The sequence below is a fragment of the Marmota monax genome, unplaced genomic scaffold (assembly GCF_021218885.2).
Source record: "Marmota monax isolate L192 unplaced genomic scaffold, Marmota_monax_Labrador192_F-V1.1 WCK01_AAM20220418_F8-fsc00118, whole genome shotgun sequence".
Lineage (NCBI taxonomy): Eukaryota > Metazoa > Chordata > Mammalia > Rodentia > Sciuridae > Marmota > Marmota monax.
The window spans coordinates 100,580-122,285 of NW_026695231.1; the positions used below are offsets into that span (position 1 = coordinate 100,580).

General features: G+C 46.4%; 2 protein-coding genes and 1 long non-coding RNA gene across 6 annotated transcripts in view; 2 read left to right on the forward strand and 1 right to left on the reverse strand.

Annotated features, from left to right (window-relative positions):
• The window catches only part of Pacc1 (proton activated chloride channel 1), a 40,132-nt gene extending 37,215 nt beyond the window's left edge, over window positions 1-2,917 (reverse strand). For 2 of the 4 annotated variants that reach the window (XM_046438459.2, XM_046438462.2), the window contains exon 1: window positions 2,719-2,892. In XM_046438459.2, the coding sequence (XP_046294415.1) occupies window positions 2,719-2,754 (36 nt within the window). In that variant the 5' untranslated portion in view covers window positions 2,755-2,892. Of the gene's footprint in view, window positions 1-72; window positions 216-2,718 lie in introns of those variants that run through there. The other 2 variants (XM_058577073.1, XM_046438458.2) reach the window with 2 other exon arrangements.
• On the forward strand, window positions 2,357-5,504 carry LOC124088716 (uncharacterized). The gene is made up of 2 exons (XR_006850444.2): window positions 2,357-2,734; window positions 5,127-5,504. It is a non-coding gene; the product is annotated as an uncharacterized LOC124088716 (long non-coding RNA).
• Window positions 5,505-10,542: 5,038 nt separating this feature from the next.
• On the forward strand, window positions 10,543-19,972 carry Nenf (neudesin neurotrophic factor). Its single transcript, XM_046438491.2, has 4 exons — window positions 10,543-10,734; window positions 17,506-17,566; window positions 18,304-18,407; window positions 19,666-19,972. Exons 1-4 carry the CDS (start codon window positions 10,558-10,560, stop codon window positions 19,840-19,842), a joined length of 519 nt encoding a protein of 172 aa, XP_046294447.1. The 5' UTR covers window positions 10,543-10,557; the 3' UTR covers window positions 19,843-19,972.
• The last annotated feature ends 1,734 nt before the right edge of the window (window positions 19,973-21,706 follow it).

Here is a 21,706-nt window from a genome sequence, read left to right on the forward strand (position 1 = left end):
TAGGAGTTTGATATCAAGATATTGGCAGGGTTGGTTCCTTCCAAGAGCTGTGGGGGGAAATATATCCCATACCTCTCTCCTGGCTTCTGATGATAGCCAGCAATCCTTGGCATTCATTCCTTGGCTTACAGATGAATCTGATTTCCAATCTCTACTCCATCTTCACAAGGTATTCTCCCTGAGTTTGTGTCTTCATGGGGTCATCTTGAAGGGCACTAGTCATGCAGATTAGGGCCATATCCTACTTCAGTATGACCTTACCTTAACCCGAAATGACCTTATTGTCAAACAAGATCGCAGTCTGAGGTACCCGGAGTTAGGACTTCAACATATCTTTTTTTGCGAAACACAATTCAACATATATTTTTTTGCAAAACACGCCATGGCCATAAAGTTTGTGAAAGAAAAAGTTGGGAGTCAATCCAAGTTGGTCTAGTTCCAAAGCCCAAGTGCTCAACCTCTTCCTAAAGGAAGAGGAAGCGTGGCTTTGAGTCGGCTGAGAGAGAAAAGGGAACAGTGAAGTTGCAGTCAGAGCTCTCTAGGACTCTGGCTAAAGTCCACTGACTTGGGCTGCAAATGGCAGAACCAAGTGGGAAGGGAAGTCCAGGTGACAGGCCAACCTCATCTCACTTCATCAGTGTTCTCACCTGTCAAAGGGGAGAAATTATACCTCTGAGAAGGACAGAAAGGATAACAGTGATAATCACCAGTCTCCATAAAATTAGGAGGGAGGGCATGAGAGGTCAGAGTTGGGATGAGGAGCTATCACTGAATTGGGAGGCAGTGGGGTAGTTTTCCCAAGTGTCTTCTCAGGTACACAGTGTTAACACTTTCAAGGTACTTTAATTAAAAATTCACCTCCAGGAGACTTGAGTTAAAAAAAAACAAAACAAAAAAAAAAAAAAAACTCATGCATCTGTTTCTCTTCCATCTCCTTTACCAAGCATACACCCCTGCCCTTTAGAATCAGGCAAAAACCTCCAATTTCAAGCCCTCCAATCACATTAAAAAAAAAAAAAAAAGCAAAGTGAAAAAATAAAAAGGAGAGAGCTGTGAGGTTGGGGAAGACATCATGATATACAGGCCTCTATAGGAGCCCACAAAAGGGAACCCCAGAGTCTCACTGGCCAAAATGAGATGAGGTTGTTAGAACCAGGAAGCCTCAAAGTTTATGATCCCAGCTTCACCTGGATTCATCTTGACCCACATAGCAACATCCTCTTACCCAGGTCCCTTCTTGATACCTGCAGCCATAATAAGCCCACCTCCTTGCCTACCCCTTCCTTCAAAGCCAAAACTTCCTCTCAGCAAAGACACCTATCTCAGAGCTAGGTCCACTCAAATGATTCAGGCAAGAAAGATGCAAGTCATTATCTGGGCAATCTTCTTGGGACTTCAGAGTACCATCCACCATGGGAATGCCCCCAGTGAGCAACTGACTCACCTGTGGCCTTGCCCTTGCAAGTGGGATAACGGTCTATATGTTAATAAATATTTTATGAGCCCTGTTAGGTGAGGAGATACTGCAGACTATGTGTGGAGCCAGGATCCTGTTAAACCTGGACCCCAAAGTTCCCTAGAAGAAGGAACTACCGGTTATTCTCTGAGGACACTGAGCTCAGCACTTTCCATATACTAACTCATTTGTGAACAGTGAGTGTCCAGTATGACCAAAGCCTAAGTGGGTGAGGAGATAGTCAAAGTAATACATAAAAAGTTGAGCTGTACATGGTTTTGAATCCTTGCTGAGAAGTTTGGCCCGTTCTGGGTAGACCCAGCATCAGGGCTATGAAAGGAAAAGGCTCTGGGGTCAGGGAAGACCCTCAAAGCAAATGTGGAGAATATGAGACTGGAGAATGAGGGGGTAACACAATATCACACTCGGGTGATTAGAACAGACACAGGGACACAAACTGGAGGAAGAGTTGAGGATGTGGACCTGTGTAATCTTGACAAGTGAGAGGAGCACAGTGGAGGAGAATAGGAGAGGAAGATTACCAAAGATGACCAAGGTTCAGGTGGAGAGAGGAGAGCAGTTTCACCCACAGGCTTAAGAAGCCAGGAGGAAGAGTACTCTGAAGGAAAAGCTGGAGGCTCAGCTTGTACTCAGGACAGACAAGAGACAAAGAACTGGAGAAAGTGATCCTTAAAGTCGTGGGAGGAGGTGAGATTGAAGGGAGAGGAGTGAGAACAGCAAGGTCGGCGAAAGTACTTTTTTCAAAGTTAGGCGGCCACCAAAACAAGAGATAATGATCCCTGCCATTAACCAGCCACGGGGACCACGCGGCCTCGAGCTAAAGGAGAGCTGATGCCCAATGCGCATCTGAGCTCGCCGCGAGGAAGACGCACCCGATTCCACTTGTTGCAAAGAACCTCGCTTCGGTCGACTGGCCGCACTATGGACCGGGACCAAAGGGGCTTTAATCATTCACCTGCTGGTTACGGGTCGCGGCTCCAGGCACCCGACTCCATCCCCCGGCCAATCGACTGGCAGCATCCGGAGGAGACTGGCACCCGCGCCGCCACCCGGCTTCCTTCCTTCCTGCTGAGCAGCTCCTCTGCACCCCGGGACCCTCTGAGGACGCGCTCACCCCGCTTTGGCTGCACAGCCGGATGCCCCCACGCAGCCCGAGCCCCCCGGCACCCCACCCCCAGGATCCCGAGACCTCGCTCCTCCGCCTCACAAGAAACTCCCTTCCTTCCCCTGCTCCCTCGTACCTCCTGGTAGGATGTGGTGAGTTCCTGCCGGATCATGGCACTGACCAGGGCTAAGGTTCACCTGAGTCCGCGACAGCCCGGGAGATGCAGGGAGTGAGCACCGCAGCTGCAGTCTGGGGACCTGCCGGCTCCGCAGAGCAAGACCGGTTCGAAGCTGCGTCCCAGACACCCGGCGTGACGCGCTAGGCGCATGCGCCTCGCTCCTGCAGCCGCCCGGGCGGGCGAAGGAAGTGCAGGGAAATGTAGTTCTTGGCAGGGCGCCCCTCGCCACCCCTGGGAAACAGGAGCCCAAGTGTTTGGCTGGCCAAACCCCCGGCCTTCGACGCGCGTGCCTCTTTGTCTCTCACTTCCTCTCTCTGTTGGAGGGGGAGGGTAAGTGGAACAAAGAGGCCAGATCAGATGGGTAGGACCGCCTAATCTATAATTGCAAGCGGAAGCTTGGTTCAGCAATAAATGTCTGGAAGAGCGCTTTGTATGTTACAAAGCATTCTCACTTTCTGCCCTTGATCCTTCAAGGGCCCCTCTAGGAGGAATATGTTTCTCCCTATTTTGCAGATGAGGAAACTGAGGTATCTTGTTTCAGAAAGGATGGAAGAAGAACAGTGTGATCAAGTGAAGATTATATATCCAAGAGTAGACTACAGAATTCATGTTCTTTCCATCATTCCTGAGGCACACACTTGGAGTCGGGAGTCCTAGTTCTTGTCCTTGCTCTGCCCCTCACCCTGTAATCTAGCAATGAACAGAACTCACCTGTTTCTGCCTCAGCACAACTGCTAAAACCTGCTCTGTTTCACTGGGCTTCATGGGAGCCAAGAGAGTTCGTGCAGTGAACACCCAGAGGTGTTAGTCAACCACAGCAGAAGCAGGGAGCCCTAAATGTGGCAGAGAATTGGGTGTTGGCCCTATGGAGGGTGGACTTGAGGACCACCCACATCTCCCATGCCTGGCTAGCTGGTCTGAGTGGCCACCCTGAGCTGCTTAGTGGTGAAGCAGATAGAGACTGCTTATTATGCCTTAGTGAATGCTGCTCTGTGTCCCGAGCAGCTGCAGCTTTGCAGCCCCCTCCACTCAGGCCACTGGGCCTCTTCCCTGCTGACAAGCACAGTAGCACCAACCACATCAGAGCATCCTGGGCCTCCTGAAGCTAGCAGTGGGAGGTCCCTTGCCTCTCATGATCAACCTGCTCAACCCCAGGACCTCTGGTCTTACATCTATTAAATGGGACAATATGTATAACACCCAACACATTGTAAGCACTCAACTGCACATTTGTTAAATGTGAATAGAACACTTAACACCAGTCATTTCACTTATCAATTAAAACAATCAACTAATTAAATCTTTTAGTGCATTCATGCAAAAGTGGTTGGTAGAACATGTCACACAATCATAAAATTTTAGACTGGAAGGAACTAAAGCAATCTATTTCAGTCCTATCGTACCTCTCTGCTCTTTGTTGGTATGACTAAACTGGGAAATGATGGTCTCCCTTATTTGAGGAGATTAACTGATTAATATAATTTTTAACATGGTTTTAAAAATAAAATGTGACACAGAGTGTGGTGGCGCACCCCTGAAATCCCAATGGTTCTGCAGGTTGAGGCAGGAGGATCGCAAGTTCAAAGCCAGCCTCAGCATGGTGAGGCACTAAGCAACTCAGTGAAACCCTGTCTCTAAATAAAATACAAAATAGGGCTGGGAATATGGCTCATCAGTCGAGTGCCCCTGAGTTAAATCCCCAGTATCAAAAAATAAATAAAATGTGCCAGGCATTGGGGTATACAAATGAATGATAGCCCAATATTCTTGCTTCTGTGGCTCTCCCATGCTAGTGTACACAGATAGACCATAAAGTAGAGCTTTCAGTCCTTGATGTCCCCAGGTCTCTCCTCCCCTTCCCTTGTGAGCACACACTAATTAAATTTTCCAACAGAACAGTGGTTATCAGGGTCCCAAATGACCTCTGCGATGTCAGATCAGATTCCATTTCACCATGTTTCTGTTTCTTGATTTATCAGGGACACTGGACTCAGCTGATCCTCCCTTCTCCGTGATACACTTTCTTCCCTGGTTTCTAGGACACCTCCCACTTTGCTCCTCCCTGGCTTGCTGCTCCTTCTCAGCCTCCTGTACTGACTTCCCCCTCATCTCGGCGCTACAGAGTGACCTTCTCCTTCCTCCTTACTCCCTAGGAGTTAGTGAAGTGATCATCACTAGTCTCGTGCTGGAATTACCATCTGAACCCTAGAGATTCCTACTATGATTTGAATGGTGTCCCTTCAAAATATGTTGAAATTCTGACTTCAGTAACTTAGAAATTTGGAAATAGGGTCATTGCAGATGTAATTAGTTAAGATGAGATCAAAAGGTCACTTATGACTCTACCACTTTGGTTTGTCTGGCAGAGGTACTTGGACAAATTACTCCTGTGGGAACACTAACCATGTGTTGTGTGGTGAAAGGGACTCCTTAGCCCAACAAGCCTTGTGTGCATAAAAAATGATGGAAGATAATGTGAAGACAGACACGGAGAAGACCACGTCATGACAGAAGCAGACGTTGTAGTGATGCAGCTGCAAGCTGAGGTGACTTCAGTTATTCACATGCTGTTTACAAGTCCCAACTCCCAGGTCCTGGCTCCATCCCTTGGCCAAACAATAGGCAGTATCTCAAGGATTTCCAGCTGCCAAGAGAAGCTAGGTGCATGTCCTTGTTGACACCTTGATTTCAAACTCATAGCTTCCAGACGTTGAGGGAATAAATTCCTGTTGTTTTAAAGCCTTCTAGTTTGTGGTTCTTCTGTGCAGCAGCCTAGGAAACCAACACAGTCCCCAAGTGTATACAAATGCATGATTTCCAGCCTCCCACTCTCCCCTGAGGCTCAGGCTCACTGCCCAGCTTCCTGTGCCTCTTCTCCCCTGATGCCCACCTGGCAGCAGCAGAGCGCAGCTATGGAAAGCACAAACCCTGTAGCCAGAACCCCTGGTTCTCAGGCTTGGCTCTGCCACTTCCTGACTTTGTGATCTTGGGAAATTAATTTCCCTGTGCTTCAGTGACCCCACAAGTAATGTGGGAACATTACCACCAATTCATAGAACTCTGAGATGTGAAGAATTTAGAACATTATCTGGCACATGTTAAGTAGTAGATTAGTGTTAGTGGTTATCTCAAGGTTCAAAGCCAAACTGGGGAATCTTCTTACCCCAAATCTGCTCCTCCCATCGTTCCCCCACACTGTTTTAAACCCCATCCTTGAATTCACTCTGGCCCAAACTCTTGGAGTCATTTCAATTCCTCCCTTTCCCTCACACCCCACAACTAAATCAGCAAATCCTCATGGCTATAATTTAAAAATGTATTTAGAATCTGAGTACTCTTCACCGCCTCCGCCATGGCCACCAATCCAGCATTTCTCATTGATTATTTTCTGTGGCCTCCCAGCCAGGCTATTTCTACCCTTGATGAATGTAGGTTTTTCCTGACAAAGCAGCCAGGGAGAGCTTGTTAAAGTCAGATCAAAGGGCTTCTCTGCTCCAACCCTTCCAAATCCAAAGTTCCACAGTGACCTACAAGGCCCAAAGGATCTGTCCTCCAGCACCCACCTTTCCTAATACTCATGCCCCCCAACTCCCCAGCTCCAAGATGTTGAGCACATTTCAATCTAGCACCAGGCTGGGGGTATAGCTCAGTTGGTAGAGTTCTTGCCTTGCATGTACAAGGCCCTGGGTTCAGTCCCCAGCACCACAAAAAACCAATCTAGCACCTTTGCACTGGATATCCAAAAGAAGTCACATAGACATTCAAAAGAAATAGATGTACACATGACTCACTTCCTCATCTCCTTGTCAGATCTTTTTCCAAATGTCAACTTATCACCTTCTTCTGAGAAACCCATTAAAACAGCAAACTCCATTTTCAACAATCCTTCTACTCCACTTTTTCTTACTAACACATGCACCTTCTGACCAATTCATTTATTTTCAGTCTCTCTCCATGAGAGTGGAAACTCCAGGAAGATAGAGTTCTTTTTTCTCTCTCCCTCTCTTTCTTTTTTAGAGCTTTATAGTTATACATAGTAGTTGGCTTCATCCCAACAAACTCATACATGCATGGAATTCGATTTCAGTGCATGATTCCCTGCTCTTTTCCCTCCAGTCCCCTGTCCCTTCTCCCCTCCCCCATTGAAGGTGGTATTCTTTTTGTACTGCTGAATCCCAGTACCTTTGATGGTGTTCTTCTTTTACTAGTTGTTCAAATAGTTGTTGACTAAACAAACAAAAACAATCTCACCTAGCAATAAAAGCTCAAAAGAAAATAAAACTGGGCACTGTGGCACACACGTATAATCCCAGGGGCTCAGGAGGCTGAGGAAGGAAGATTGCAAGTTCAAAGCCAGCCACAGCAACTTAGTGAGGCTCTCAGCAACTTACCAAGACCCTATCTCTATATATATATATATATATATATATATATATATATATATATATATATATATATATATATATATATATATAAAGGGCTGAGTCCAATCCTGGGTACCTAAAAAAAAATAGATATGATAGGGCATGACAGTAGCTATGAGTGGGGTACACTAATTTATCTAAGCAACATTAAGGGAGGCCTCATGAAAGAGAAAGAGACCTTATGATGGTAGCTACTTTTGAGACCTGAATGACAAGGGGCCAGCACACGATGTTCTGCATCCCCTGTCAGAGAGGGTACAGAACAAAGGCCCTAGGCTGAAGCACAAGCAGGAGGCAGTGCAATTGGAGAAGGCAGTGTGATCAGAGAGGTAGGCAGGGGTCAGAAACTGGAGACTAGGTTGAGCTGATCCTGGGCTTGTTTATTTTCAGATCCATTTTTCCCTCTCCCCTGTTCAGCTGCTGGTTGCAGGAACAGGCCCCATGTGCTCGGTTTCCACAGAGTTTGGTCAAGGAAGTACTGCCAGAGATTAGAAGGTGTCATGGTAAGGGAAAAGCCAAGGTTTTCCTCTGCACTTTCCTCTTTGCCTTCAAATACACTGCTAGGCCCTTCCCTGCCTCCGGCAGCAGTCCTTCTGTGACTTCATCCACTGTACAACAGCTTCATATCATACTAGCTTCCACCAGGTGACCCAGGCTGCAGGAGTCTCGTACTAAACACCACCTCCTCCCTCCCACTGGCAGGATAGTGACTTCCTTCTGTTGCTCTTCTCTAGTTGCTTTGGGGTTGTTGTCTTGGCCCCTTCCATCATCTGTGTAACTTACTACCCATATCACAGCCATTCTGCTTTGCTCAGAATAATTTCTATTTTCCTTGAAGGTGGCTGATTCCAAGTGGTTTGAAAAAATGAATCTGGGTTCATGTAGAAAAGGACAACTGGGCCAGGCGTGGTGGTCTATGCTTGTAAGCCCAGCAGCTTGGGAGGCTGAGCCAGGAGGATCCCAATTTCAAAGTCAGCCTCAGCAATTTAGTGAGTCCCTAAGCAACTTAGCAAGACCCTGTCTCAAAATAAAAGGGCTGGGGATGTGGCTCAGTGGTTAAGTGCCCCCGGGTTTAATCCCTGGTACCAAACAAAAAAACAACAAAAGAAAGAATGAAAGAAAGGACAACTGGTGGGCGGTGGGGGACAACTGGAGGGCATATGAACACATTATTCAGTTATACGCTTCCTCAGCACCCCAAGGAGGAGGCAGCTACATGTGATCAGTAGAAATTACAGTAGGATCTTTTGACTTAACAAAGGTCCTGACGCACCCTATAGAAAAAGAAAGGGCTTGGGCAGAGAGGCAGCACATTCTGTGGTACAGATGCTGTAAAGGGCCATGCCATTCTACCCCAGGGGCTTAGAAGGGCCTCCTCCAACCCAGGGGTCCTGTGTCATGCACAGCAAAGTTTACATAACCTTCCATGTCCATTATCATTGTTAGTTTCAACACAATCCTAAGAAAAGGGCAGGCTGGCATGTCACTGAGGCCACAATTGAGATTCAGAGGGCTAATGGACAGATCCTGTTAAGGTCATTCTACTCCAGAAGCCCCTTCTGTTGAATAAGTAAATGTGTAAACATTTGGTACAGACACTGAGGGGAGCTATAACCTGGTGGTTAGGACAGACTTGAGAACACATGGCCTAGGCTTGAGTCTTGGTTCTGCCACCTGCTATGTGACCTTGGACAAGATACTTTAGGTCCCTGCACTTCAGTTTCAGAATCTGAAAAATGGGGGATAATAATGATTTTTACATTATGGAGCTATAGTGAGGTTTAAATGAGTTAATATGCATAAAAGTGCTGGAACCAGTACCTGACACAGTAAGCCCTTCTGTGGTCTCCTTTGCCAGTTCTTCCAACCACCAAATGTTGGCAGGCTTAAAGAGCTCAGGCCTTGGTCCTCGCCTCCTCTCTCCCCATATGGATTTCCTTAGCTATCTTATCCAATTCTGTGGTTTTTTAGATATAATCTATGCACCAATGATTCCAAAATGTATTACTCTCCCCTAATTCCAGATTCATATATTCAACTACCAATTTGCTATTTCCAGTTAGATGTTTAATATGTATCTCAAACTGAAAAGCCCCAAACTTATCTTGATGGTCTCCCTTCAAAACCTGCTCCTCCTACCATCTCTCTTATCTCAGTAATTGGCAACTCCATCTTTCCAGCTGCTCAGGCCCAAAACCCTGGAATCACCCATGACTAGTCTCTGTCCTTCACACCCCTTATCTCAATGGCCAGAGAATCCAATTAGCCACAACTTCCAAACAAATTCAAAATCCAGCTACTTCTCTCCATGTTCCCTGGTCCAAGCCGCTATCAAGCTATCAATCATCACTTGCCTGGATTATTGCAATGGCTTATTTGCTTCTGCCCATTTTCAGCATAATAGCCAGAGTTATTTGATTAACATTTCAATTTATTCTTCTGTTTCACTCACTCTGAATAAAAGACCATGTATTTTAAAAATACACTGTGAGGTTCCATAGATTGCACCTCCACCCAGTCACCTTACCCTGCTACCTCCTGGACCTCATTTCCCACGGTCTTCCCTCCTTGCTGTTCTTCCAGGAGGTAGGGCATTCTCCTTCTTCAGCATTTAGGACTTGGTCCTTTGCAGAGATTGCTCTTTCCCCCAGGGCTCCCTCCCTCACCTCCAGAAGATTTTTATACAGACTCCTCCCTACTTAAGGCGGCAACTCCCACTTCCCAATTCCTTTGACCTGCTTTATTTTTCTCCCTAGTATTTATTACCTAACATACTACTTACCTAGCTAACTTCATGACTGCCTATAGAATGTAAGCTCCAGGTAGGCATGGGTCTGTCCTAACCAATGATAGGTCACCAGTAACATGGTACATGAAGGACCTTAAAAAATACTTTCTGAATAATTCAGTGACCTTAGCTTTGTACAAATGTTACCTTTTATTACACGCTTGTGTTGTGCCCTACCCTTTGCAAAAATCCCTTTGGGGACTCAACATTTAAACACAACTCGAAAGGAGAGGGGGTTGGGGGGAAAGGGAGAAGTAAAAGCGACTTAATAAAATTGGGGTTCTATTTTTTAAATATACCAGCCTAGGTGCTGATAAGTGTCATTCGTGAACCTAATGAAGGAGCTACACTGACATCTGTTGTGTGCTAACTTTCAGTGGGTAGTTTGGGGTAAGGAGCAGGGGTTGTCATCCTACTTCCCAAGTTTCCAGAAGGCGGGAGGCCCCGCTGCGCTGCAAGAAGCAGTAGCGCCAGGGAGGCGGGGGTTGGGGGGTCCCCGCCCTCGGGGCGGCCCTGGGCAGGCGGCGGGGCGGGAGCGCGTGGGCTCTGCCGCGGGCCTTCCTCGCCCAGCGCTGCGCGCTCACCATGGCGGGCCCGGCGCCCGGGTGGCGGCTGCGGCCGCTGGCAGCGCTGGCCCTGGTCCTGGCGCTGGCCCCGGGGCTGCCCGCAGCCCAGGCTGGGCAGGCGCCGCGCCCCGCCGAGCGGGGGCCCCCGGTGCGGCTCTTCACCGAGGAGGAGCTGGCTCGCTACGGCGGGGAGGAGGTAGGCGGGCGCGGCGCGGGCCTAGGGATCGGGGCCGCGGCTGCCGGTGGGGAGGGAGGCGGGACCCGGGAGGCGCCGTGGGGACGCGCGGCTCGCGGCGGGCGCCCCCTCCCGGAGCCCGAGCCCCGCGCTGGGCGCCGGCGGGCTGGGCCTCCTCTCTCCCGGGTAAGGGCGAGTCCTCCAGAGTCGGGCGCCCTGCTTGGCCCGCGCTTCCCTCTCAGGCGCTTCCCTTTCCCCGGGAACTACCGCCTGGAGCCAGCCTGTTAGCTATTGGTCTGTATACAAACCGCAAAACTTTGTTTCTAATGTTAGCATCACCTGGTGGCGGTCACTCTGGTATTCATTGGGGAATGGCAGGTGAGGAAGGGAGGGAAGGAAAGCCTGTTCCTTGGGTGAGGTGGGGATTGGGGCAGGTCCAGGGACCATCCAGGCTTTTCCTGCCTCTAGATCCCGGGCCTCCTCTGCAGCTGACTCCTCAAACCTAAGTAGTGTCTGTGCCCTTGAGGTTGAGCCCGAGCCAGGGGTGAGCGCAGACCAGGAAACGGGTTAGCGACAAAATCCCCCAACACACACATTCCCACATCCAGTTCACCCAGTAGTGTGGAGGACTCCAGAAACTCACAACCACCTGCCCGTCAGGTTTGGGGGACCCCGTGCCTTGTGAGGGAACCAGGTGGTACTCAGAAGGGCCATGGGGGCGGGGCAACGTTAGAGGGGGAGGTCAGGACATCAGGTTTGGTGGGGAGAGCATAGTATAATGTCATTTCAGAGCTGGGGAAACCAATTTAGTGCTTTTATAGAAACAGGCATGCCACCCATTAATGGTAGAGCAGGAAGTGGCTGGATCTTCTCTTGCTCAAACTCTCTGACCTAGTAGGTTTTAGATGGACTAGGATTTTAAGGGGGACTTGGAATCCTGGCCCTGGGCATCAGGTTTTAAAAGGTTGGTTAGAACTATGGGTCCATGAAGACATAGAGAGGGAGACACAGCAAGGATGTGACTGGGTATTCAGAGATGCATTCTTTGGGTGCAGAGTCAGGGAATCTGTTTAGAAAAGAGTTAACATGGCAGGCCTGCACTCTAGAAAGGCCAGCTTGCAAGGGTGGCCCTTGGTAGGTGTCTGGATTTCCTATGTTCCCACCCCTCCCTGATGGTAAGGGTGGCTTACCTGCCTCTGCTGTGCATACGGATAGTGTGGCTTATGTTGAACATTGTATGCAGCAGCACTCAGACCAGCCCCCCAATACAAAGCTTGGGTGCTGAGTCTCTAATGGGCTTCCCTGGGCAACATGGTGCTCCTGGGGGCTGCATTGTGTTGCTGGCGGAAGGGTGTATCAAGGGAAGAAGAGAGTTTAAAGAAGTCTGCACAGAGATTACTCCAGATTCTACCTCTTTCTTTTCCCCTTCTAGCCGTGAATACAACCATATGCTGAGTTCTTCCATATGTGGGGTGGTCCTGGGGACCCTCAGCACAGAATCCAAGGAAAGACAGTTCAAAATGGAGGGTACAACAATAGTACCTGGGATGATAGAAAGACTCTTGGGGTGTTTTGTCGGGGATTGATTGGGAGCACTTGACCACTGAGCTCCACCCCCAGCAGAAATTTTGTATTTTATTTAGGGACAGGGTCTCACTGAGTTGCTTAGCACCTCACCATTGCCAAGGCTGGTTTTGAACTCTCAATCCTCCTGTCTCAGCCTCCCCAGCCCCTGGGATAGGACTTACTGCAAGGAATTGTTTATGCAATTATGGGAGCTGGCTAGGAAAGTCAAAAATCTGTAGGGCAAGCTATCAGGAATTTCTTCCTCATGACCTTCCTTCCAAGGATCAGGTCAGACTTGTTCTTTTTTTTTTAATTTTTAATATTTGTTTATTTATTTTTTAGTTTTCAGCGGACACATCTTTTTTTGTATGTGGTGCTGAGGATCGAACCCGGGCTGCACGCATGCCAGGCGAGCGCGCTACGGCTTGAGCCACATCCCCAGCCCCAGACTTGTTCTTAGGGAAAGTTCTAAGCCTTCCAACTGATCAGATCAAGCCCATCCAGATTACCTAATACTCTCCTTTGTATAAAGTCACCTGATGGTAGATATTAACCAAGTTTCCAAATACCTTCATAGCAACACCTCACTGAGTGTTTAATCAAATAATTGGGTTCAGTAGCCTATCCAAATCAACATAAAGATCACTATCACAATGATTATGGTTATAATGAGTTAAATGAGATAGTAGCTGGGCACAGTGGCTCATGCCTATAATTCCAGCAGCTCGGGTTCACAGGTTCAAAGCCAGCAAGGCACTAAGCAACTCAGTGAAACCCAGTCTCTAAATAAAATACAAAATAGGGCTGGGAGGTGGCTCAGTGATTGAGTGTCCCTGAGTTCAATCTCCAGTACTAAAAAAAAAAAAATTGACAGTGATACGCAAAGTGCTTCTAAGCTTGGCATAATGTTTAGCATAAACCTTAATAAATGTTAGCTGTTATTATTTTGTTAGTTTATTATTAAAGCTAATCAAACTCTCCTACTAATTCCTATTTCATTTTCTTAAAAAAAAAAGCTATTGAGGGGCTGGAATTGTGGCTCAGTGGCAGAGCACTTGCCTTGCAAGTGGGTTCCATCCCAGCACCACATAAAAATAAATAAATAAAGGTATTGTGTCCATCTACAACTAAAAAAATATTTTTTTTAAAAAGCTGTTGATAAATCATTAAATTCATCTTACGACCCAGAAATAGTTTACTAATGCCTCTGTGGTGAGAAATACACATTTTTTAGAACTGGAATGTAGTTCAGTGGTTAAGCACTTGCCTCACATGTGTGAATCCCAGGGTTCAATCCCCAGTTCCAGAAAAGAAAAAGACAAAAAAAAGAAAAAGAAAGAAAAGAAAAATATGATTTTAGATGATTGGAGGGCAAGAATTTTTTTCTGTAAAAAAAAAAAAAATCACAAAAAAAACCCATGCAAAACCAGGCACTGTGGTACATGTCTATAATCTCAGCTATTCATGGGTTGAGGCAGGAGAATCACAAGTTCGAGGCTAGCTTGGGAAATTTAGCAAGATCCTGTCTTCAAAACAAAAACAAACAAACAAACAAAAAAAAACCAAAAAGCTCCATCTGCAGCACTTCCCACCCCCAACAAAAAATAAATAAATAAAGAGTCACCAGTGAGGAACTCCTCTGTTTCAGGCTCTGGTCTAGAGTCTGAGGGTGTTGGAGGCTCTGAAACATTGGCCAGTTGAGGGATAAGGCTGTTTGCTCTACTGCTTTTGTGTCCCCACAATGTGGTACTGTCATGGCACTTTCCACTGACCCCTGCTTGACCACAGGAAGAAACCTAGCTCGTGAGGCAAACCCAAGACCCAAAAGCAAAGTGAAGGCCCTGGTCTCCTTTTATAGGGTCCCTCTCACCTACTACCTGTCTGTCCTGGGTGAATTCCCTGGGACACTGTGTTCCTCTCCTAGAGCTAGGCCAGTGCCTTCTGTGCTAGGTGTGCCATCTGGTGGGAAGGGCAAGAGAGTGGACTGAACGTTGGATCCCTAAGCTCTGGGTTCTAGGTCCTGCCTCCCTTCTGTTCACTCTGTGACTCAGGACAAGTCACTTCAACTCTCTGGACCCAATTAACCTCATCTGCAAAATGAAGGTGTTGATAGATTGTTTTCAAGGCCACTTCCTGTTTCAACTTCAAATTCCTCCAAAGTCCTTGTCACTTGGGAATTACTGGGGGGGGGGGGAACAGTTGGACAAGGTGGTGCACACCTGCAATCCAGCAGCTAGGGAGGCCGAGGCAGGAGGATCTCGAGTTCAAAGCCAGCCTCCACAACTTAACAATGTCCTAAGCAACTTAGGGAGACCTTGTCTCTAAATAAAATATAAAACAAGGGCTGGGGATGTGGCTCAGTGGTTAAGTGCCTCTGGGTTCAATGTCTGATACCAAAACAAAAACAAAACAACAACAACATACTTTCCTTTAGGAAACTCTGTGATCTTCCACTTGGTTATCTGATTCTTCTTTGCTTTCACAATATTTAAAACTTAGAGGATGATAAAGGAAAGTATCATTTATTTCCCTGAACTGCTAATGGCCTTTCATATCTTGCTTTGGTGAATCTTTTCTCTTTTTTAAAAATATTTTTTAGTTGTAGGTGGACATAATACCTTTATTTATTTATTTATATGTGGTGCTGAGTATCGAACCCAGTGCCTCATGTGTTTTAGGCAAGCGCTCCACCACTGAGCCACAACCCCAGCCTGCTTTGGTGAATCTTAACCCATTGAGTCAGGACTTTTATTATCCTCCTGTTATGTAGGAGATAACGGAGACACAGAGGGACTAAATAATTTGCCCATGGCAACACAACTCAAAGCCAGGCCTGTTTCACTTGAAAACTTGCACTTGGATTGTGACACCATGGTGACTCCTACTTTGCTTTGTTGGCAAAAAGACAACCCTCCTGGTATTATCTATGACCTGCTATAGTCATAAACAGATAAAATGATGTCTCCAAAATGGACATCCATAAGGGTCATTTAAATGGGCACAAAAGATCTCATCTATCCGGGTAGATGAGGGGATGGAGAGACCATGGGGTGAAGCTGGTGATGAATGCATATCTTTATCACGTCTCTCGTTTCTTCTCCTTTCTTCTTATTTATGCTCCCAGGGCTTCTGCCTACCCTTTGCCCTCTTGGTTGTCATTTCCCAGACCTGAGAATCTATACTGAGAGCCCTGTTGTCAGTGGATTCCAGCTAACAGATTATTCCGCACCACACACTTGGTGTTTAGCTGATAAGATCGCTCCTCTGCTCACCTCTGCCACTTCTGTGTCACAGCAACGTCCCTAGGAGTGCTAAACACACCCTTCTACCCCTTCACTATGACTTCCCCTAGCTTTCAGTATGTAGTTTAACGAGAAGATAAATATTTCACTGTTGAAGAAGTGGAGAACATTAGTGATAAAGATGTATGTTTTGTTTTGGTACTTGGGATTGAACCCCAGGGTGCTCTATGGAGCTACACCACCCGTCCTTTTTATTTTGAGACAAGGTCTTACTAAGTTGCTCAAGCTGGCCTCAAACTGGTGATCCTCTGCCTCAGCCTCACCATTAACAGGCATACACCACTGCACCCAGTCAAAATGCATGATTTTATAGCATGTCTATTATGTTTCTATGACTCTTTGCACACTGAAAAAGAAAAAATATCAAAGAAAAGTCCACAGAATGGAAAATATGACGAACTGTTGTAATTATAGCTGTAATGTATTTTAGAAATTGATATAAACACATGACTCCACTTGAGAAGCAATTGAAGCTGAGGAACAAGAAGTCATCACCGTGAAGGAAGGGCGGTAAATTGACACAATGACAAGTGCAGTCTGCTGCCACGTGAAGCTACTCCATTTAAATGACCCTTGTTAGGTGAAGTATAACAAGTGTCAACAAAGTCAGGGAAGTTCTGAGGCCTGTCTTTATGGAATAACAAAAGCCAACCATTTACTGAGCTCCCATGTTGGGCCGGGAGTTCTCACATACCCAGTTTCCTCCAGCACTCCTGCAGGGTAGGAAGGTGGGGTCCCCGTGTGACATTAGAGAGATTGAGGCCTGACAAGTCATGTGGCAGTGGGGTACGTTTCCTTGAGTAAGTTGCTTACCTCCTCTGCCTGTTAAATGTGGTCAAAAAACACTTAGCCGTGAGCTCCACAGGAGCAAGGACCCCACCACGGCTGCCCCAGAGAGAAGCCAAGCAGCCAAAGATCCTGAGACCCAGCAGCAATTCGCCCTTCACCGGGCCTTTGAGCCTCCTGGCTCATCTGTACCCTGATGGGTTGAGATGGAAGAGAGACCTGATCTTTGGTGACATGGCACCATGACAGTCACCCTAGCCTGAGGCTGACTCGATGGAATTTAGAAAATCCATTCCCTGTGCTTTTGTATTATTCCCTTTTTTTTTTTTTTTGGTGGGGTGGTACAGTTTCTAAGGTAACATTTTATAGCCACTAGTACAGCCAAAATAAAGTACATAACCCGTTGTTAGTAGAACTGTGGACAAACAGCATTGCTTGCACATTTCTGCCACTGTCATATGTTTTAATGTTTTTGAAGGAATTTATTTGTGTCCTTTGACCCAGGAATTCCATATGTTGAAATAAACCTCACGGAAGTAACTTGACAAATTACAAAGTAATTTATAGGAAGATATTCATAATGCTCACATTTATAGTTCCAAGCAATGGAAATACCCAAATGCCCCAGAGAGAAGACTAGCTACACAAGCAGGTGTATGGTATAGTGTCACTCATATAAGATAGGGCCCCGTGGAGCTGTTTAAGTGACAGCCATTTTTCTAATATGTGGAAATGTTATGTGAAAAAAATGTTGCCTACAAAAATTGAAATATAAACTAGATCATCTACACTGGTTGTATCTATGTATGTCCATGGACGATGGGGACATTTGGACTGATTTAAATCATTTATTATTTAATATTCTTTTGAATTTTTATCTGCAAGAAGTTATTCCAATTCCTTTTTTTTTTTTTTTTTTTTTAAGGAAGGGATTGCAGTGCTCTTGTCATGATGCTGTGACTTTTCCAAGGTTTTGCGAACAGGCATGACATTGCTGGGGAAGGTGGCAAGCTTGCTGAGAGCCAGGCTTTGTGATGTATCCACTGCTCTTTGCACAGATGGGAAGAGATTTTACTAACTCGTCCTGTAAGAGCTGGGCTCTTTGTTTCCCCTTCACAGTTTCTCCCTTACTTTCTAGGAAGATCAACCTATCTACTTGGCAGTGAAGGGGGTGGTGTTTGATGTCACTTCTGGAAAGGGTAAGTGGTTTGGCATTTTAAGTCTTTATTTTGGGGGATCTCAGGAGTCAGAGTGGGTACCTGGAGGTGTGAGGAAAGGAAGACAATGTTGGGAAAGTTCTTTTCCTTGCATCTTAAATGACCAGAATTGAGTTAATCTTTGTCAGAGTTTTACATCAACAGATTTTTTTTCCTGTTAACGTCATGCTCCTACTCAGAAGCCTCCCATGGCTTCCCATTGCTGATAGAATCAGATTCAAACTTGATGGTTGACTCTAAATGAAGCAGTGAGAAAAATATTCCTTAGCAAGGAGTTGGCATCGTAGAACATTTTTATGCCACTTAATAACGGTTTCCCTACTTGTAACTACAAATGATATCATGGAAGTAGTTTTGTAATGGTTCATCTTTTGATTAATTCCCAAACTGATGACCAGACATAGACTCAGCATCCACCAATATTTAAGGAGGCCAGATATTTTTTCTTGTTTGCATTTGTAATATTTTTAGAGGACTAATTTCATTTTGCATTTCCCCCCAAGTCACCTCTCAGCTCATGTGCGCGATTTGTTCCATGTTTGAATTAATGAAATCCCACCTGCTGGCAGGGAGCGGCTGCTGGACTTTCCGTCTTCGGTAGCTTTGTCTGTCTGCGGGCCTGCAGCCTTTCTTTGCACTGGGGACCTCAGAAGCCTCCATGTGCAGGCTCCTGGCTGTGCTGCCTGCACACCCACACTCTTCCTTCCTCCCTACTACAGAGTTTTATGGACGAGGAGCCCCCTACAATGCCTTGACTGGGAAGGACTCCACCAGAGGAGTGGCCAAGATGTCCCTGGATCCTGCAGACCTCACCCATGATATCGTAAGCCAGATTATGGGATTTTGACAAAATGCCTCATACCCTCAGCCGTGTTTTTTTTTTTAAACCCTGAGGGCAATAGCAGAGCTTTTAAATTTAGCCTGTTTACCCTCTAGTCCACTTGGTGTGGTATTCAATCATTTTCTTAAGTAGATTATCTTACTGTGTCACATCTACTCAGAAACCTCCCAAGATCAGGTCCAAACGCCTGTGAACTTGTGATCTAACTCAGTGATCTTCATAGTTTGGCCCCAGCCTCCCTTGGCAGCCTGATCCCTCTCACAGTTCACACTCACCACATCCCAGCCTCTTTCAGGTTTGCTGTTCATCTCTGAGACCTGCCCCACTGCCAACAACTCTAGGTAGCTTAGTGAATGAACTGGACTGAAAAGCAAGGTCTCCCTCTATGCTCCTATTTTTGTGAAGGAGAATATAGCATTAAAAAAAATTGATCCCCATAATTAGGCTGTCATTTGCCCCAGATGTGCTCAATATCAAATCAACATTGAGATGAAATCCAATTTTTGAGCTGCAAGAAATTAAGAAAAGGGGAAATATGTTAGTTGGCTTTGGGTTATTGAAACAAAGCACCTGAGATAATTAACTTATAAAGGAAAGAGGTTTATTTCAACTCATAGTTTTAGAGGTTTCAGTCCATGATCAACTGACCCCATTGCTTTTGAGTCTGTAATGAGGCAGAACATGATGACAGGAGCATGGGGCAGAGCAAAACCATTTACCTCAGGGCCAGGAAGCAAAAGACAAAGAAAAGGAAGCTGGGATCCCACAATCCCTTTCAAGGTCATGCCCCCAGTGACCTCCCATTAGGCCCCACCTCTTAAAGGTTCCACCATTTCCCAATAGTATCACCCCAGAGACCAAGACTTTGACACATGGACCTTTTGTAAAGAGATATTCTAGATCCAAATTTTAGCAGCAAACATACATAAATGTATAGCAGGAGGAGTAGAGAGGGCAGTAAGAGGAATCAGGACAGAGAAAGTAGACACAGGCTGTACCAAAGCACACCCCACCCAGGATGGTGTTCTCTACAGGGTCTTTAATTCCCACATCAAACAGCAAAAAATGGTGAAGCCATTGCTCTCCCCATACCATAACCCATCCCCACACACTATGTGGCTCGTCAAGATATTTTTTCTCTTGCATGTGGGTGTCAGGAACGCTGTGAAACAGGGTTGGAGAAAGACCAACACCAAACACGATTCACTCATGCCCACCCCTGTGTTTCTTTCTCCCCAAGACGGGCCTCACAGCCAAGGAGCTGGAATCCCTGGACGATGTATTCACCAGGGTGTACAAGGCCAAATACCCCATCGTTGGCTACACAGCCCGGAGAATTCTCAATGAGGACGGTAGCCCCAACCTGGACTTCAAGCCTGAAGATCAGCCCCATTTTGACATAAAGGATGAGTTCTGATGTTCCACCTGCAGGAGGAGGTTCTTGGAAGAGTGAGCTGGGGAACAGGTGCTCACTCTCCTACAAAATAGGCTGCCTGAAGCCTCTGAGTCACCTGGATCTGAATAAAGCAGAAATGAACTTGGAAGAATGAATGCTTTTTATTGTCCTTGGTCCCGTGTTGCCTGCCTGGGTATTCCTGCGTGCACATCAGTGAGGGTGCTAATAATAGCCCTAGGGGGAGGCCTCCTGCCTGTCCACATTGGCCCTCTCAACAGTGAATAAGAGGTGACCTTTATTTCTTCTTTATACTTTTCTATATTGGCCAAATTTTCTTCTGTGACCATGTTTACTTTATAATAAGAGAAAAAATAAACTTCATATTGTTGGAAAAGGAGAATTCTTATCACCTCCTAGGAGCCTTGTCACACTTGTGGGTTGGGTAGGTTTGTTCTGCCTGTCCATAGTTCATAGTCCGGTTTCTTGTGCCCCTACCTGTGTAGGTGCCAGGCAAAAGGGGCCATGCAAGCAGTGTGTCAGGAACGGAGAGGGATTAGTTGAAAAGGTGGGCTATGGGGAAGGAGGCGAGCACCCGACCAGCTGCAGCCCCATTTACAATTGGAGAATGGTAAGGAGAGCCAGAATCCAGCCTGGTGGAGCCTGGTGGGTGGTCATTCCAAGAATGGTTACACACTTGCCTTATGAGGCCAGATTTCAGGACAAAATCCCCCTTGAAGGGTAGATATATTTTCTCTGGGGAATAGTAGGCAATGTCTGGAGATATTTTTCTATTTTTGGTTGTCACAACAACTGCAGGGTGCTACTGACATCTAGAGACCAGGGATGCCACTAAACATCCTATAATGCACAGGATAGCCCTTTGTTTAGTCAGCTTTTGCATTGCCATGACCAGAATAGCCAATAAGAACAGCTTAGAGAAGGAATACTTTATTTAGAGCTCACAGTTTCAGAGGTCTCAGACATCTAGAGACCAGGGATGCCACTAAACATCCTAATGCACAGGATAGCCCCTTGTTTAGTCAGCTTTTGCATTGCCGTGACCAGAATAGCCAACGAGAACAGCTTAGAGAAGGAATACTTTATTTAGAGCTCACAGTTTCAGAGGTCTCAGTCCATGGATGGCTGACTCCATTGCTCTGTGCCCAAGATGAGGTAGCACAGTACGGGGGAAGGGCACAGCGGAGGAAGCTGCTCAGCTCATGATGGGGTCAGGAGGAAGGGGGTGCAGGGAAGGGGTTAAGGGAAGATGCACCTTTTCAGGGCAAACACCCAATGACTCAACTCCAGGCAACCCCACTTGTCCAACCCCACATAAGTCCATTTAAACTAGGATGGACTGGGTGATGGCTCTCACAATCCAATCATTTCACACTCCTGCATTAATATAGGAGTTTTAGGGGGACATCTTATATCTACCCATTAATACCCCTCTACTACAAAGAATTATCTAGTTCAAAGTATCAGGCTAAGGCTGAGAAACCCTGTTTGGCTGATCCCAGAAACTTTTACAGTAGAGATGAATTTCTTTGATATAACGCTTTGTTATCAATGTAAATAGCAACTGCCTCTGGGTGCACCCCTATAATCCCAGCGGCTCAGGAGGCTGAGGTAGGAGGATCTTGAGTTCAAAACCAGCCTCAGCAAAAGCAAGGCACTAAGCAATTCAGTGAGACCTCATCTCTAAATAAAATACAAAATAGGGCTGGGCATGTGGCTCAGTGGCTGAGTGCCCCTAAATTCAATCCTTGGCACCCCCCTCCCCAATTAAATAAATAAATAGCAACTGCCCCTCAAAAGGATTTTTACGTGAAGCAGAAGAATGTCCAAAATGTTAATTCCTGGGGCCCACCCCCAGGGCTTATAA

Excerpts from the sequence above, each read along its gene's own strand:
- Nenf (XM_046438491.2), top strand. The coding sequence starts at position 10,558 with ATGGCGGGCCCGGCGCCCGGGTGGCGGCTGCGGCCGCTGGCAGCGCTG. Across the intron at positions 10,735-17,505 it reads CTCGCTACGGCGGGGAGGAG|GAAGATCAACCTATCTACTT; the intron begins GTAGGCGGGCGC and ends CTTACTTTCTAG. Across the intron at positions 17,567-18,303 it reads TGATGTCACTTCTGGAAAGG|AGTTTTATGGACGAGGAGCC; the intron begins GTAAGTGGTTTG and ends TCCCTACTACAG.